The 17332-nt window shown below is 43.9% G+C and overlaps 2 protein-coding genes across 4 annotated transcripts; one reads left to right on the top strand and one right to left on the bottom strand.

Annotated features, from left to right (window-relative positions):
* Positions 1-5724: 5724 nt before the first annotated feature.
* On the top strand, positions 5725-9610 carry LOC139370980 (cathepsin Z-like). Its single transcript, XM_071110929.1, has 6 exons — positions 5725-5959; positions 7003-7166; positions 7752-7931; positions 8070-8220; positions 8573-8738; positions 8978-9610. Exons 1-6 carry the CDS (start codon positions 5844-5846, stop codon positions 9101-9103), a joined length of 903 nt encoding a protein of 300 aa, XP_070967030.1. The 5' UTR covers positions 5725-5843; the 3' UTR covers positions 9104-9610.
* A 1308-nt stretch (positions 9611-10918) lies between these two features.
* Positions 10919-17122, bottom strand: LOC139370979 (negative elongation factor complex member C/D). Of its 3 annotated transcripts, none has more exons than XM_071110926.1 (15): positions 16658-17122; positions 16348-16460; positions 16156-16265; positions 15872-15981; positions 15569-15676; positions 15320-15472; positions 14764-14894; positions 14231-14396; positions 13133-13267; positions 12757-12896; positions 12509-12623; positions 11950-12045; positions 11699-11839; positions 11409-11538; positions 10919-11328 (listed from the first exon to the last, which is right to left on the bottom strand). In XM_071110926.1, exons 1-15 carry the CDS (start codon positions 16712-16714, stop codon positions 11294-11296), a joined length of 1740 nt encoding a protein of 579 aa, XP_070967027.1. In that variant the 5' UTR covers positions 16715-17122; the 3' UTR covers positions 10919-11293. The 3 variants fall into 3 exon arrangements, with proteins under 3 accessions (XP_070967027.1, XP_070967028.1, XP_070967029.1); XM_071110927.1 differs by having other exon boundaries at positions 16348-16457; positions 16658-16881; XM_071110928.1 differs by having other exon boundaries at positions 16348-16540; positions 16658-16811.
* Positions 17123-17332: the final 210 nt, after the last annotated feature.

Raw genomic sequence — 17332 nt, 5'->3', positions numbered from 1 at the left:
GTTGGGAGTGCTATATACAGATGGGCTGTGTACAGGTACAGTGATCTGACAGCTGATGCTTAAAGTTATAGAGGGAAATTTAAGACTCCAGCTTCAGTGATTTCTGCAATTCGTTCCAGTCATTGGCAGCAGAGAACTGGAAGGAAAAGTGGCCAAAGGAAGTGTTGGCTTTGGAGATGACCAGTGAAATATACCTGCTGGAGCGCTTGCTATGGGTGGGTGTTGCTATGGTGACCAGTGAGCTGAGATAAGGCTTGGCTTTACCTAGCAAAGACTTCTAGATGACCTGGAGCCAGTGGGTTTGGTGACGAGTATGCAGCGAGGGTCAGCTAACGAGAGCATACAGGTCGCAAAGGGGGGTAGTATATGGGGCTTTGGTGACAAAACGGATGGCACTGTAATAGACTACATCCAGTTTGTTGGTGGCTATTTTGTAAATGACATCGCAGAAATCGAGGATCGGTAGGATAGTCAGTTTTACAAGGGTATGTTTGGCAGCATGAGTGAAGGAGGCTTTGTTGCGAAATAGGAAGCAGATCCTAGATTTAATTTTTAGATTGGAAATGCTTAATGTTAGTCTGGAAGGAGAGTACAGTCTAACCAGACACCTATGTATTTGTAGTTGTCCACATATTCTAGGTCAGAACCGACCAGAGTAGTGATGCTAGTTGGGTGGGAGGCTGCCCGCAGCAATCGGTTGAAGAGCATGCACTTAGTTTTACTAGCATTTAAAAGCAGTTGGAGGCCATGGAAGGAGTGTTGTATGGCGTTTAAGCTCGTTTGGAGGTTTGTTAGCACAGTGTCGAAAGAAGAGCCAGATGTATACAGAAATATACATATATATATATATATATATACAGTGCCTTGCGAAAGTATTCGGCCCCCTTGAACTTTGCGACCTTTTGCCACATTTCAGGCTTCAAACATAAAGATATAAAACTGTATTTTTTTGTGAAGAATCAACAACAAGTGGGACACAATCATGAAGTGGAACGACATTTATTGGATATTTCAAACTTTTTTAACAAATCAAAAACTTAAAAATTGGGCGTGCAAAATTATTCAGCCCCCTTAAGTTAATACTTTGTAGCGCCACCTTTTGCTGCGATTACAGCTGTAAGTCGCTTGGGGTATGTCTCTATCAGTTTTGCACATCGAGAGACTGACATTTTTTCCCATTCCTCCTTGCAAAACAGCTCGAGCTCAGTGAGGTTGGATGGAGAGCATTTGTGAACAGCAGTTTTCAGTTCCTTCCACAGATTCTCGATTGGATTCAGGTCTGGACTTTGACTTGGCCATTCTAACACCTGGATATGTTTATTTTTGAACCATTCCATTGTAGATTTTGCTTTATGTTTTGGATCATTGTCTTGTTGGAAGACAAATCTCCGTCCCAGTCTCAGGTCTTTTGCAGACTCCATCAGGTTTTCTTCCAGAATGGTCCTGTATTTGGCTCCATCCATCTTCCCATCAATTTTAACCATCTTCCCTGTCCCTGCTGAAGAAAAGCAGGCCCAAACCATGATGCTGCCACCACCATGTTTGACAGTGGGGATGGTGTGTTCAGCTGTGTTGCTTTTACGCCAAACATAACGTTTTGCATTGTTGCCAAAAAGTTCAATTTTGGTTTCATCTGACCAGAGCACCTTCTTCCACATGTTTGGTGTGTCTCCCAGGTGGCTTGTGGCAAACTTTAAACAACACTTTTTATGGATATCTTTAAGAAATGGCTTTCTTCTTGCCACTCTTCCATAAAGGCCAGATTTGTGCAATATACGACTGATTGTTGTCCTATGGACAGAGTCTCCCACCTCAGCTGTAGATCTCTGCAGTTCATCCAGAGTGATCATGGGCCTCTTGGCTGCATCTCTGATCAGTCTTCTCCTTGTATGAGCTGAAAGTTTAGAGGGACGGCCAGGTCTTGGTAGATTTGCAGTGGTCTGATTCTCCTTCCATTTCAATATTATCGCTTGCACAGTGCTCCTTGGGATGTTTAAAGCTTGGGAAATATTTTTGTATCCAAATCCGGCTTTAAACTTCTTCACAACAGTATCTCGGACCTGCCTGGTGTGTTCCTTGTTCTTCATGATGCTCTCTGCGCTTTTAACGGACCTCTGAGACTATCACAGTGCAGGTGCATTTATACGGAGACTTGATTACACACAGGTGGATTGTATTTATCATCACTAGTCATTTAGGTCAACATTGGATCATTCAGAGATCCTCACTGAACTTCTGGAGAGAGTTTGCTGCACTGAAAGTAAAGGGGCTGAATAATTTTGCACGCCCAATTTTTCAGTTTTTGATTTGTTAAAAAAGTTTGAAATATCCAATAAATGTCGTTCCACTTCATGATTGTGTCCCACTTGTTGTTGATTCTTCACAAAAAAATACAGTTTTATATCTTTATGTTTGAAGCCTGAAATGTGGCAAAAGGTCGCAAAGTTCAAGGGGGCCGAATACTTTCGCAAGGCACTGTATATATACATATGTATACAGAATGGTGTCGTCTGCGTAGAGGTGGATCAGAGAATCACCAGCAGCAAGAGCGACATCATTGATATACACAGAGAAAAGAGTCGGCCCCAGAATTGAACCCTGTGGCACCCCCATAGAGACTGCCAGAGGTCCAGACAACAGGCCCTCCGATTTGACACATTGAACTCTATCTGAGAAGTCGTTGGTGAACCAGGCGAGGCAGTCATTTGAGAAGCCAAGGCTAATGAGTCTGCTGATAAGAATGCGGTGATTGACAGAGTCGAAAGCCTTGGTCAGGTTGATGAATACAGCTGCACAGTACTGTCTTTTATCGATGGCGGTTATGATATCGTTTAGGACCTTGAGCGTGGCTGAGGTGCACCCATGACCAGCTCGGAATCCAGATTGCATAGTGGAGAAGGTACGGTGGGATTCGAAATGGTCAGTGATCTGTTTGTTAACTTGGCTTTCGAAGACCTTAGAAAGGCAGGGAAGGATGGATATAGGTCTACAACAGTTTGGGTCTAGAGTGTCTCCCCCTTTGAAGAGGGGGATGACCGCGGCAGCTTTCCAATCTTTGGGGATCTCAGACAATATGAAAGAGAGATTGAATAGGCTAGTAATAGAGGTTGCAACAATTTCGGCTGATCATTTTAGAAAGAGAGGGTCCAGATTGTCTAGCCCAGTTGATTTGTAGGGATCCAGATTTTGCAGCTCTTTCAGAACATCAGCTGTCTGGATTTGGGTGAAGGAGAAGCGGGGGGGCCTTGGGCAAGTTGCTGCAGGGGGTTGCTGAAATGTTGGCAGGGGTAGGGGTAGCCAGGTGGAAAGCATGGCCAGCCGAAGAAGAATGCTTATTGAAATGATCGATTACTGTAGATTTATCTGGTGATAGTGTTTCCTATCCTCAGTGCAGTGGGCAGCTGGGAGGAGGTGCTCTTATTCTCCATGGACTTTAGTGTCCCAAAACTTTTTGGAATTAGTGCTACAGGAAGTACATTTCTGTTTGATAAAGCCAGCCTTAGCTTTCCTAACTAACTTAGTATATTGGTTCCTCTTCCCTGGAAAGTTGCATATCGGGAGGGCTATTCGATGCTAATGCAGAACGCCACAGGATGTTTTTGTGCTGGTCAAGGGAAGTCAAGTCTGGGGTGAACCAAGGGCTATATCGGTTCTTAGTTCTACATTTTTTTAATGGGGCATGCTTATTTAAGATGGCGAGGAAAGCACTTGTGAAGAGCAACCAGGCATCCTCTACTGACGGGATGAGGTCAAAATCCTTCCAGGATACCCAGGCCAGATCGATTAGAAAGGCCTGCTCGCTGAAGTGTTTTAGGGAGCGTTTGACAGTGATGAGGGGTGGTCGTTTGACTGCGGACCCATTACGTACGCAGACAATGAGGCAGTGATCGCTGAGATCCTGGTTGAAGACAGCAGAGGTGTATTTAGAGGGCAAGTTGGTCAGGATGATATCTAAGAGGGTGTCCATGGTTACGGATTTAGGGTTGTACCTGGTAGGTTCCTTGATAATTTTTGTGAGATTGAGGGCATCTAGCTTAGATTGTAGGACTGCCGGGGTGTTAAGCATGTCCCAGTTTAAGTCACCTAACACTACGAACTCTGAAGATAGATGGGGGGCGATCAATTCACATATGTGGTCCAGGGCACAGCTGGGTGCTGAAGGGGGTCTATAACTTTATTAGTCCACATGAGATGGAAATTTGTCTTCTGCTTTTCTTGGAATTAAACATTAAGCAATCTTATTAACTTTGTCATATTCCTTGTATAATTATAACTGCATGAAATACAAAAGTTGACAACCTTGCCTGGTAATGTGGAATACTTTTATAAGTAGCAAGCAAGCTGTGGTCGTGTTCCACTGCTCAGTTGTTGAAAGCATCAACCAATGGTTGCCTAGCACATTGACTGTCATCGACTTGACAGATTGCTGTATTGTGTTTAGCTGACATGTAAAACCTATCCAAGTGTTGTAAGATCTGTCAGCAATGCCTAGACAAAGGAACGCACCCTATATCATTAAAGTTCTTAAGGATAAATATTTTAAAGTACTACTTAAGTCGTTTTGGGGGTATCTGTACTTTACTGTTTATATTTTTGACAACTTTTACTTCACTACATTAAATATATTAATATTTACTTTTTACTTCATAAATTTTCCCTGACACCCAAAAGTACTCATTACATTTTGAAGAATGCTTAGCAGGACAGGAAATTGGTCCAATTCACACACTTATCAAGAGAACATCCCTGCTCTTCCCTATTGCCTCTGATCTGGCAGACTCACTAAACACACATGCTTCGTTTGTAAATTATGTCTGAGTGTTGAAGTATGCCCCTGGGTAAAAAACAAGAGAATGGTGCAGTCTGGTTTACTTTATGTAAGGCATTTGAAATTATTTATACTTTTACTTTTTATACTTAAGTATATTTAAAACTAAATACTTATAGACTTTTACTCTAGTAGTTTTTTACCGGGTTACTTTTACTTGAGTCATTTTTTATTAAAGTATCATGACTTTTACTGAAGTAAGACAATTGGGTACTTTTTCCGCCACGGATCATTTGCCACGAGCAACATTTGAATGCCACAGGTTATTATTATTTATTTAACCTTTATTTAACTAGGCAAGTCAGTTAAGAACACCCGCAAACCCTAACCCGGACGACGCTGGGCCAATTGTGCGCCAGTTGTGATACAGCCTGGAATCGGACCAGGGTCTGTTGTGACACCTCTAGCACTGAGATGCAGTGCCTTAGATCGCTGGCCACATTGATGCAGGCAAGCCTGTAAAATTGTTAACATTGTATCAATAGCTCTCTTGAATGAAACATGCAAGCCTGTAAAATGGAAATGCCATATTTTGGCAAGCCTCAAATTGTAGCATACCAATGCATCACTTTCTGGATGTTGCAAGTGCAGGTTCTGCCCATGTTATGCCCATTCGGCAATATTACCCCCCCACCCAAAATGTAACTTTTTGAAAATATTATGGTTAAAGCCAAGGGCAGTGTTTGGTTGGTTAATTAATTAGAAGGTGCAATGTTTGTAAAACATAATCAATTCAGCTGTTCCTATGTGTGTAGTGTACTGTAATGAGTCACTAATCACGGGATGGCGTTTGCGTGGTTGTTCACTTAAGTCGAACTGCAGTTAGCACTGATCTATAAACCACCTCGTGCTGTCTGTAAAACCAGTAATCAATGGCAGGGAAGTATAATCCTTATGACACAAAACTCTGCGAGTCTGCGCCGCGTTTACGCATTGTTCAAGTTGACCCTCGTGGTGAAACAGTATAAAAATCCCAACGAGTTTCTGAGAAGTCACATGACAAATATTTTTCGACATGGCTCGGTCACTGTTGTTATTCGTGTTTATGGTGTCGGGTGTCTTTGCTGGACGCTATTTTAACGAGAAGCAGCCATGCTATAGACCCAAGCTGAACAAGCACAATGGATTCAGGTAACTTTAGCCGTGATGTCTTCCATCACCAAATTTGATATGTCTAGTGATTGTTCTTGAGCTATAAATAGTAGTTAGTTGTTGCAACATGATTGTAGTAGGAACCTAGATTTTTGTTGTGTTGTACTTTTTTGTTTATTTCATATAATCGTAGCCATCTGATATGGGAAGTAGGGCGGCCAGCAGGCGCATGCTTATTTTTTGTTCTTGATTTGTTCAGGCGTACTTTGCCTGCATCTTCTGCACGCCATTGATATTATTAGTCAGTCACTGAGCGAGTTTGTTGTACATAGTACACCCGGGTTAATGGTTCAAATGTTGACACGTTCCTCCCCTTTAAGACTTAATCAGTATATTACAGAAGGCGCATCATGGCGATCTAAAGTTTTAAAGCAATCAAAGCCGACGGAGACAAGGTTTCTGACTTGTCTGTGGTTAGAAGGAGATGACTGTAGTATGGGCAGACTTTGACCTGTCGTTTAAAGCTTATCATCCCATTTTGCTATTGGGTGCTCACAGCTCTGCCAAGCTCAATTTGCATGGGACTTTGAGTGCTTAGCTCCTTCATGCTTGCAGAGTTTGAGCCGCTCTACATTTAGAACGCTATCTAGGGCCTCCCGAGCAGCGCAGCGGTTTAAGGCACTGCATCAGTGCTTGAGGGGTCACTACAGACCTGGGTTCGATCCCAGGCTGTGTCGCAGCTGACCGGGATATCCATGAGGTGGCGCACAATTGGCCTAGTGTGCATCGTCTGGGTTTAGGGGAGGGTTTGGCCAGTCATCGTGCTCTAGCGACTCCTTGTGGTGGGCTGGGCACATGCATGTTGACTTCGGTTGCCAGCTGTATGGTGTTTCCTCTGCTGTATTGGTGTGGCTGGCTTCCAGGTTAAGCAAGCAGTGCGGCTTGGCGGGGTCGTGTTTCAGAGGATGCATGGCTCTCGACATTCGCATCTCAGAGACAGGACAAGACTAACGACCAATTTATCCCCCCAAAAATAATGATATCTATAGCACCTTGTACACTGATGTCATGTCTTTCATCAGGACAATGCCCCGACCCTACGAGTTCCTTGAACTCAATGAGCTCCCCAAGGCCTGGGACTGGAGGAACATCAATGGCACCAACTACGTCAGCACTACCCGCAATCAGCACATCCCCCAGTACTGTGGCTCCTGCTGGGCACACGGAAGCACCAGCGCCATGGCAGGTAGCCTAACATCCAGCTCGCCTTTCTGCTGTCATCTAATTTGTACAGCTCATAGAAATTAACAAAGCATACAGTTTACATGGTACAAATGGACAGGATGAAGATCGGACTGTAAAATTCTATTTGGCTATGGATGTCTGCAAACCTTTGATTCTCTATAGGTACAGTGTTGCAAAGCTTGGTAATTGCCCTTCAAGATGACCTGTCATAAAGACAGTTTACCAATCTAAAGTCACTTAAACTAGATTTTATAACGTAAGTGGAATTGCAATTGTTCAAACATGCGCCTGTCAGGCATTTAACACATCTGACCCATTCGGTGGGGGTGTCCTGGCAGGGAAGTTTGTGGCAACACCTGTCTGTGCAGTTATAGCTTCATGGTTTCCTGTCACTTGGGTTTCTGTTTAATCTGTTTTTAAAATGCAAAGGCAATTTCTTCCTCTGCTCATACAAGTAATCCTTTATCATAATACAATGACTTCAGAATCCTAGACTTGTCCTTACTAAGTTTGACTTCAACATTTATGATCAGATTCTGGAACAAGTATTGAATTAATAGACTTGTTGGTGTGCTCCTTTTCCCAGATCGCATAAACATCAAGCGGAAGGGAGCCTGGCCCTCTGCCTACCTGTCAGTCCAGAATGTGGTGGACTGTGGTGAGGCTGGCTCCTGTCATGGAGGTGATCACACTGGGGTGTGGGAGTATGCCAACAAACATGGCATCCCTGACGAGACCTGCAACAACTACCAGGCCATTGATCAGAGTAAGATCTTAACTCCCAGCTGAACAGTCACTTCACTTGGTTCAGCAGTCTTTCCCATTATAGACTTGATCACAAAATTAAGATTGTGGTTCATTTGCCATTTCTCCGATTTAACATGTTCTCCATATTGTCTTGCAGCGTGCAAACTGTTCAACCAGTGTGGAACCTGCACCACATTCGGGGTCTGCAACGTCATCCAGAACTACACCCTGTGGAAGGTCGCAGACTTCGGCCCTGTCAGTGGGAGGGAGAAGATGATGGCTGAGATCTACACTGGTGGACCGATCAGGTTAGGAACTGGACTTGGTCAACATGGTGACTGTTTCTCTTCTCATCCTGTCGTGACGGTGTATGGATTTGCATGAGAAATAGAGCCAAGTCAGTCAAACGGGCACCTACCACAGAGTCAGTTTGCCCATGTCTGCTGTGAAACAGTGACCCCATAGTAGCACTGACTTAGGAAGTTAGTGAAGGAACAATTCATTTTGCTTGTCTGTATGGCGTTGCTGCTTAATGTTCATTGGCTTACTGCAGCCATGCAACTCTGTCCAAGTATTATTTCCCTTCCTGCCCCTCAAAACGTACATACAAACAGTGTCGCTTTAACTAAATACAGACGCCTTTTTTTTTGTCCTTGGTAGCTGTGGGATCATGGCAACAGACAAGTTGGACGCCTACACAGGAGGCCTGTACTCTGAGTATATACAGGAGCCCTACATCAACCACATTGTGTCCGTTGCCGGCTGGGGCCTGGATGAGAATGGTGTGGAGTTCTGGATCGTCCGCAACTCCTGGGGAGAGCCCTGGGTAAGCTTATAAAATGGCATGCATGGTATTCATTTGAGATCTGTCTGTAGTGATCTCCTATGGAAACTGCAGCAGAGAATCGTGTTCTGCTACAGAATTACATTGCGCTCAAGATGCGGCAACAAACCTAGCCTATAACTACAGGAAAAGCTAACTTGACTTTTCTGTTGCTCATGTACCATCAAGCATATTTATCTAGCTGACACTCCAGATTGAGGAAGTTTCTATTTTCTTGCCAGGGAGAGAAGGGCTGGTTGAGGATCGTGACCAGTGCCTACAAGGGAGGAAGTGGCAGTCAGTACAACCTGGCCCTGGAGGAAGACTGCATGTATGGAGATCCCATCGTTCCCAAGACCTACGTGTAGACAACCGGCAGTGGAGCCAACCAGTTTATTTTAAACGCAATGCTGTCTATTCTATGCATATCTAGTTTTCTATGACAATCTCAGGCTACATTGACATTTTAACACTGTAAAATCAGGGAAAGGGAATACCTTTTTTTTTTTTGTGGCAACAAGACATGTGCTTTGCCTTGGGAACAAGTATGACTGCAGATGTGCACAATTAGCCAAAGATCAATGCCAGTAAGCAAACAAATTGCTGTCAATGTTTGCAGGGGTAGCCTTCATCAATTCTGATGCCATATGTCTTTTGTTCATGATAAACTCAAGGATTGTATCAAAGCACTGACTTGTGTGATTTCAGTGCTGACAGAGTTTATTTACATTTCTATGTTTGAATGTACAAGTTGACTCATTGACTTAACATTTTTAACTTGTATTTAATCTGGGTCTTGTTTTTTTAAATGTAATTAAATTTGAGTTTCAATATGGAAGCTATTGCATTCATTTAAGATTCAGCCTGGAACAAAATCAGACGCTTCTAGCGGTTTCTGAAACTAATGTGGTATGTTGCTGGTATTTTAAGAATTTGAACCATTCAGGCTATTGACCACATTCCTGAAAGCTAAGAACCTCGACCATGGCTGTGCGTTCTAGTTCCCTCTGATCACAGGTTGAGTCAGAAGGGAGTGTCAACTGCAATTTGGCCTCCATAAAAGTAGTTGGCTAGCCTTTCAACTCCCCATTTAATCTTGCAACTGACTGGGTTCGAACCAGGTCTCCTGCATGTCACGACACTGTTAGCCCACTTAGATAAAGCCTATAGGGACAATTTAAAGGACATAATCAGCTTATACAGAGACCAACTCAGGACATATGTTTCACAAACACATGTGACAACCCTCCTGAAGTATTGTAACCCACCATGCTATTGAAAGTGGCATTTTTCAATTGATAAAGGGGTGACAATTTGGGCTGTCACAGATCCACATCTGCTACATACTCACTCCACAGCGACCCCCAGTGGTACCATTGTAAAGGACATCAAGTTTCCCGTTTAGCGAGTTACTTCACGCTGATTCAGCTTTAATTGCGCAAGGGGCGACACTTGACTACCCACCTGCAAAGCAAGTCTTCAAGCTCAGTCAAAAGAGCGTGATTTGTGTTAACCTTGCCTGAGACCCGATGACGTATTAGGTTCAAATCTCCGGCAAAGGTAACATGTGACTGACTGGGTTTAGCCATTGGTCGGAGACCTGAACATTTGCATTGTCTGGCACACAGGAGACCAGAGTTAGAACTCCAATTAAACTGACGTCTCAGGCAAGGTTGCTCATCACATGCATTCTGCAGATTCTTCTGCTTGTTTGCCATTGTGCAGCAGGCCTGATTAAACCCAGTCAGTTATATTGGTTCTGAGGTCAAAGGGGGGTGTAATGCGAGTTGGTTCGATGAACCACACATTTAATGAGTAACCTGGTTCAAACCCAGTCAGTCACAAGAGCAAGATTTATTAGGGAGTGGAAAAGCTATCCTTAAGGCATTTCAACTGTATTCTTATGGGGGCCAAATGGTGGTTTTTGTGACTCATGAAAATACAAGTTCAATTTATGAATTAAATGGGCATTAAATCAATATCCAAATAATCAGTTTGCACGAAGCGATTTCAGTGCCGTGTGTTTGAATCCAGGCCAGATGGAAACTTGTTTTTATACATTGAGGTGGTTCAAGGAAATGATACAGCATGGTGGAAACTCATTGTCTTGTCGTATAAATACTGGTGATCTACAATTAACTGTTGCTAGGTGCAAAAAACAAATTGAAAAGGGGAACTAGGAAAACTTTTCAATTAACATTTATCTTTTGAGCAGTCATTTTAACATTTATAAAAAGCAACAGAAAATGGATTTTGAAACAACAGTGAAACCAATGATGGAGCTGCACTGTAAAACAAGTTATCTCCAGACCCTTATTAACTGTGATAAGCAATGATACACTACAACATCCTTTTAATTCTCAAAGTCATGTGTTAACGAAGAGAACGCAAAATCGCAGGTCAGTCTATATGAAAATGGTCTGCCTCAAAATTGTTCTCTTCCACCAGTCCACACAACACGTCAAGGTATGATTGGCTCATAACCGAGGTCACGTCTTCTGCCCCTCCCTGGTATTCCCACTACATCCTCATCCAAGGTGGACCCAACAGCGTCATTCTCAGTTCATCATGATGAAGTTGGATTTGCAGTGAGCTGAAACAGAGCATAAAGATATTTCAAGTTGGGCAAAATGAAAATATTTAGTCATATAATCAATATGTATAATGACTGACCTATAAACTCAGCCACAGGATCGTGTTCTCCCTCTGTGCGTATTGTGCCAGCGATGCTGTCGTTCTCCAGGATGGGCAGGAACAGCTGGACAAAGTCTGAAGTGTACGGAGGGGCTATCACATCCAACACCTGATAGGGCAAAAATAAACATTTATATTTTCAATTCCACTACCATTTCCTCAAGCGCAACTACGTTTGACCGACAGACCAACAGTTTCTTTAGAATGTTTCACTTCTCTTTAAAATGTGACCTCTTTGACAGTAGTTTCTGGCTCAAAGTGTGCCTTACCTCCGTTACAAAGTAGCGGATGAGAGAGATGTCTGTGTTGAGCTTCTCCAGGCACTTGCGGATGTATCCGACCACAGGCAGCACGTAGCCTCGACTCAACAGGTGGACCATACGGTCCAACAGGGTCTTCTTCAGTTCCATCTGACAGGGACAACAACACCCATACAGTCAGCGAAGTCATCCACTGAAAGTCTATCGGACAGTTGCATGGGTCCAGATTAAGCCTACGCACAAACGCAAAACACACACACCTGCTCCATGACGTCGAGCTGGGAGTGTTCGGTCTCAAAGAGCTTGATCAGTAGATGGAGGACCTGTGGGTGCAGAAGCTGGTGACAGGTGCTGATCTGGGAAATAAAAACATGATGTTCTCATTACTCTCTGTTCAAGGCCAGGATTCAATCCGGACCGCAGAAGATCCGTGTTGTAGTACGGTTGATGTTTAAAAGGTCATTTCCGATTGAGCCGACATCTACAGCGTTTACTTTGAACGCGATATCCGCGACTGCAGTAACATTCCCTTTAAATGATGCATAGTTAAAAAGCGGTGATTGGATTAAAAACCTGGCCCTAGTATTTAACCACCAAAATAATTCCAAGAATGACATTTAAAGGCACGATCTGTGTCTGCATCCCAAATGGCACCATATTCACTATGTAGTGCACTACTTTCGACCAGACACATATGGCAATAGTAGTGCACTATATAGCTAATAGGTTGCCATTAGGGACTATTATATGTAGTGAGTCTACCATAATACCACAACAAAAACATTCTCCCTCAACCAGAGGACAAGCACAAACACCTACCTCGTCCAGAAGTGCCAGGTGGACAGGGGTGTGGTCTGTCTGGAGCTGGAAGTAGCGGGGCTCAGAGACCGTCCAATCAACCCACTTCAGTACCCCCATGGCAACAACTGGGAACCTGGAAATGGACAAAGCGACGATGGTCACCCAAAGGAAGTCTCAATCGACAGTGGTAATCAATTACATTCTTGGAATCCTGTTAGCTACATACAGGAGACCAATGGGTTCATTAGGTTGGCTGCTGGGCTCACCGAATGCACTGGTACAGGGTGCTGAGCTCAGCCACCAGTTCTGTGGCTCCTTTATTCTCATTGCAACACAGGTTATGGACCGTCTCAATGGCCTTGGAGGTGGATTTAAGCTCGTCCTTGTTGATGTTCACTCGCTTGTTCTGTGGATGGACGAGAAGAGAGACACTGTTATCTGGATGTTTTTACTTGAAGAAAAAACACACAAAAACATGCATCATTTAATAAAAATATTCTCCCATACCGGGAAAAAACAAAAACATACCGGGAAAAAACAAAAACATTTTGAATTTTGCACAAACATATGAGCAACGAGAGAAAATCTGATAGACTTACTAGTATGAGGGATTTATGTCAAGGATGTTTTTGTTTCTGGTACCTTTTTCCATGTTTCAACCACACTGGCAGCATAGGCCAGGATGTGAATGTATTTGTGTTTATGGTCCTGGTTGATCTTTGAGCCCGGCTTGAACAGCGACTGCATGAACAGGTCGAGGAACGCAGGCACTCGGATCTGAAGAGACAACAGAAATACTTCACCCACTATCTCAAAAGACAACATCAACAGCTGAAAGACAAGTCATTCTCAGGTTTAGCATTCTGGTAAGGCTAGCCTGGTTCCAGATCTGATGGTGCCATCTTGCTAACTCATTATTTGTCATCACGTCCAACATGCAAGGCCGTTGAAAATATTCCTCCATCGAACTTGGAAAATAGCACCTTATTCCATATGTAGTGCACCACTTTTGATCAAAAGTACTGCACTAGGGCCTCCTGGGTGGCGCAGTGGTCTAAGGCAGTGCTAGCTGCCTTAGCCCAGGCTCTGTCGCAGCCGGCCGCGACCGGGAGGTCCATGGTGTGACGCACAATTGGCCTAGAGTCGTCCGGGTTAGGGAGGGTTTGGCCGGTAGGGATATCCTTGTCTCATCACGCACTAGCGACTCCTGTGGCGGCCGGTGACCAGGACGCTAGGTGTACGGTGTTTCCTCCGACACATTGGTGCGGCTTCCGGGTTGGATGCGCGCTGTGTTAAGAAACAGTGCGGCTTGGTTGGGTTGTGTTTCGGAGGACGCACGGCTCTCGACCTTCGCCTCTCCCGAGCCCGTACGGGAGTTGTAGCGATGAAACAAGACAGTAACTACGAACAATTGGATACCACGAAATTGGGGAGAAAAAGGGGGTTAAAAAAATACATTTAGAAATTTAAAAAGTACTGCACTATATAGCCCTTCGTACATCAGCTGATATCTCAAAGTGCTGTACAGAAACCCAGCCTAAAACCCCAAACAGCAAGCAATGCAGGTGTAGAAGCACGGGGGCTAGGAAAAACTCCCTAGAAAGGCCAAAACCTAGGAAGAAACCTAGAGAGGAACCAGGCTATGAGGGGTGGCCAGTCCTCTTCTGGCTGTGCCGGGGTGGAGATTTGGGGTGCAACCTAGGTTAGAGGTTATAAAGTGTCTGGATGCTCCACACTAACCAGCTCTACGGGAGGTGGGTCCATGCTGCTGAACATCTTGAAGAGCACAGTGATGTCGGCAGGGTTGAGTGCCCCTTTGGACAGCATTGCGCCCAGGGCCTGGCAGGCTCGAGGGTAGGCTGCTGCTGTGCCCAATGCCAGAGTAATCTGACTGGCATCATGGCCCCTGACATTAAAACATCACAAGGAACAGTAAAACACTCAAATTAACTTACGTACTTCAACTACTTTGTTCCCGGAGGAACATATAGCCTGTAATAAAATTAGTTACAATCCCATTCACTTGAGTGTGACCATCATTTATGTCTGTTCCACGAAACTGCTCACTCAATGTTTATTGTAACACTGGATTTTACAAATAATAATAAAATAATTTTACAAAACGTAGGAATCAATTCAATTAAATAATATACATTTCCTCTAATTAGTATGGAATTCTGCCAAGATGGATGACATTTGTCAATGGCCTTTGCTGTCTATAAGAGCCAAGAGCATAAGTGAATGCTGGCAAAATAATGTAGAGGACAGGATACCGTTGATGTGCAGACTTCTGTACTTCCTGTCCGATCCTGCGCATGGCCGACCCACCCTGCTCCTCTTGAGACATGATGGACATCATGGCCTGGGCAAACAGGTATGTGTGCTCCCCGTGACACACCATCTTCTGTGGAATGCAGAAAAGGAGGAGAGAACAGTTCAGCTCCAAACCAACAGAGAGACTCATGCCAAAAGACAGGTAGCCTGTAACATCATGTGGTGTTACCCACGTCCGTGCAATTCCATATTACTTAGAGCAATATTGATTGTAGTATCATTTTCAAATGAATCAAAACCTCAAATACATCCCATTTTCAAAACCATCAAACCAAGGATTTGTTCTGAGTGAGAATGATAGATAGGCCTAGATCTTTTCTTGGGAACACCAGTGCCGGTATTCATAAAGCGACTCAGTGTAGGAGTGCTGATCTATAATCAGTATTGCCTTTTTACAACCTAATGAATATAATTATATGGACAGGGGGACCTGATCCTAGATCAGCACTCCTTCTCTACAGGCCCAGAATCTGCATGTGGCTGGGTGAGACTCACAGCAAATTCTGGCAGGTTCTTCTCTAGGTTGTCCTCTCCTCCATCCAGCAGCGTGGCCAGAGAGGTCCTTAGGACCCTGGAGAACACCTCCAGCTGCTGGCACGCTGTCGACACACTGGTGATCTCCCCCTGGTAGCCCGCATCTGAAATGAGCTGAGGACACACGCACACAGTCAGCAAGGAGGAGGAACATGGCACTGTTTAACCCATAATTACATCAGTTATTAACTGCTGGGTGATCATCAGTACTTTGACAGTGAAGTTGAGCATCAGACAGTCAGGGTGGGCCTCGGCCAGCTTGTAGAAAAGGTCTCTCCAGGTGGTGTGGGCGATCATCTGTTCCAGCCAGGCAGGAGTCTGAACAAACACAGAAGGACAGGGTTACTCTGTATACTATAGGGTTATGACTATACTCTGAGGGAAACAACAGTAAGAGTGAAAAAATAGAGTAAGAGTGGGACAAAACAGCAGGAAATCAGGAGATCACTTTTCAGCTATCGTTCACGTCCAAAGCATTAGTAGTTTGTCTATCACTGGTGACAGAGATCTCACCTCTCCCTCTACAGTAAAAATGGAGTCTGCCTTCTGGGGGTCAAAGTGCTTGATCAAGAGACTTTTCAAGTGATTCTCTACCCGCTCCTGCACCTGAGCAGGCTCTACACCTGAAATACACAGAAAGATGGGGGTGGAAAACATGTAATTTAGGCTCTCTCTCAAACAGTGTGAGAAACCAAAACACATTTTCAGTGATTGTGGACGAGTCCGGGCCTTGGTCCCAAACAGCCCACTACATAGGGAAATGGGTGCCATTTGCAGCTCAGTCCAGTGTTGTTTACCCATCTGGATGAGCCACTCTGCCAGCAGGTTGACAGTCTGTGCCACGGCAGAGTAGTTCTCCGACAGGAGCTGGATGACATGTTCAGGGGAGCCACCAGCCTGGAAATATCTGTGGAAACAGAAGTCTCTTCAGGAAATGGTTTGACTCTTCATACACTACTAGACACAAACACATTCAATAATGGGTTTACGTTTTGAGGGTGTTGAAGACAGCAGGCTCCATGATGTAATCTCTGCTGGAGAACTTCTGTAGGCAGTCCTCCTGAACTTTCCCATCGTTCTCCCCTTCAACATAGTCGTCCTGCTAGATGGAAGTCACATCACTTCAGCCAAGGAAGGAACATCCTAAGATTGTAGCGATCACCATATACATTTGCGATGTGTCTGTCAAGCAATGAATCAACAGTCAGCAACAATGTAGAGCTAGCTCCCTGAACGCTACCATTTTGTTGTAAGGTTAACAGTGTACATTCACCTTTACATTGTAAAGATTATGCTTACATTGCCATCCGGACCATCCCAGTCTCCAATATTCCTTTCGTAATATTCCTCGTCCATGATGATGAGAGTGAGTAGCTTTACAATATGAAGCACCCAGCAAGCTATAATAAAGCAAGTATCGATAATATTTTTGAAAACAAAACAATTGCCTCGGGTAAACTAGCTAGCTAAAGGGGTAGTTTAAATATATATATCCGTCGGATAACTAAAGGTCTGTAGAACATACGCCACCTTGTGGCGCGGCAGAATAAATGCATGTTTATGTAATCCGACAAATGCAGATTAATTCCTGTTGATTTTCCCTCTAAAATAATAAGAATACCTGCGCCTACTTTAACTAGATGCACGACTGAGGGGTAAACCAAAGTAAAAAAGAACGATATGGAACAGTTTTGTTAACCGGTTTTAGGATTCGTTAGGAGAAAACAAAATGGTGGAAAATCGAGTACTGGGGAAATGAATGTCGTGTCTTCACTTGCAGTGGTTAAAGAAAATACAGTGGGAATTAAAGTATTTTGATACAAATATGGAACGAAATAGCCCAGCGTCATAGCGTGCGCTTAATAACAATACATTTTGAAATATTTTCATTTCTTTGAATGTTAACTGATATTAGGGTTTATTTCAAGTCTTTGGAAGATATCCAATATTTCCTTGAAAGTAATCATGATTAGC

The sequence above is a fragment of the Oncorhynchus clarkii genome, chromosome 17, assembly GCF_045791955.1.
Source record: "Oncorhynchus clarkii lewisi isolate Uvic-CL-2024 chromosome 17, UVic_Ocla_1.0, whole genome shotgun sequence".
In the NCBI taxonomy this organism is placed as follows: Eukaryota; Metazoa; Chordata; class Actinopteri; order Salmoniformes; family Salmonidae; genus Oncorhynchus; species Oncorhynchus clarkii.
This window is presented reverse-complemented; position numbering and strand designations above follow the sequence as displayed.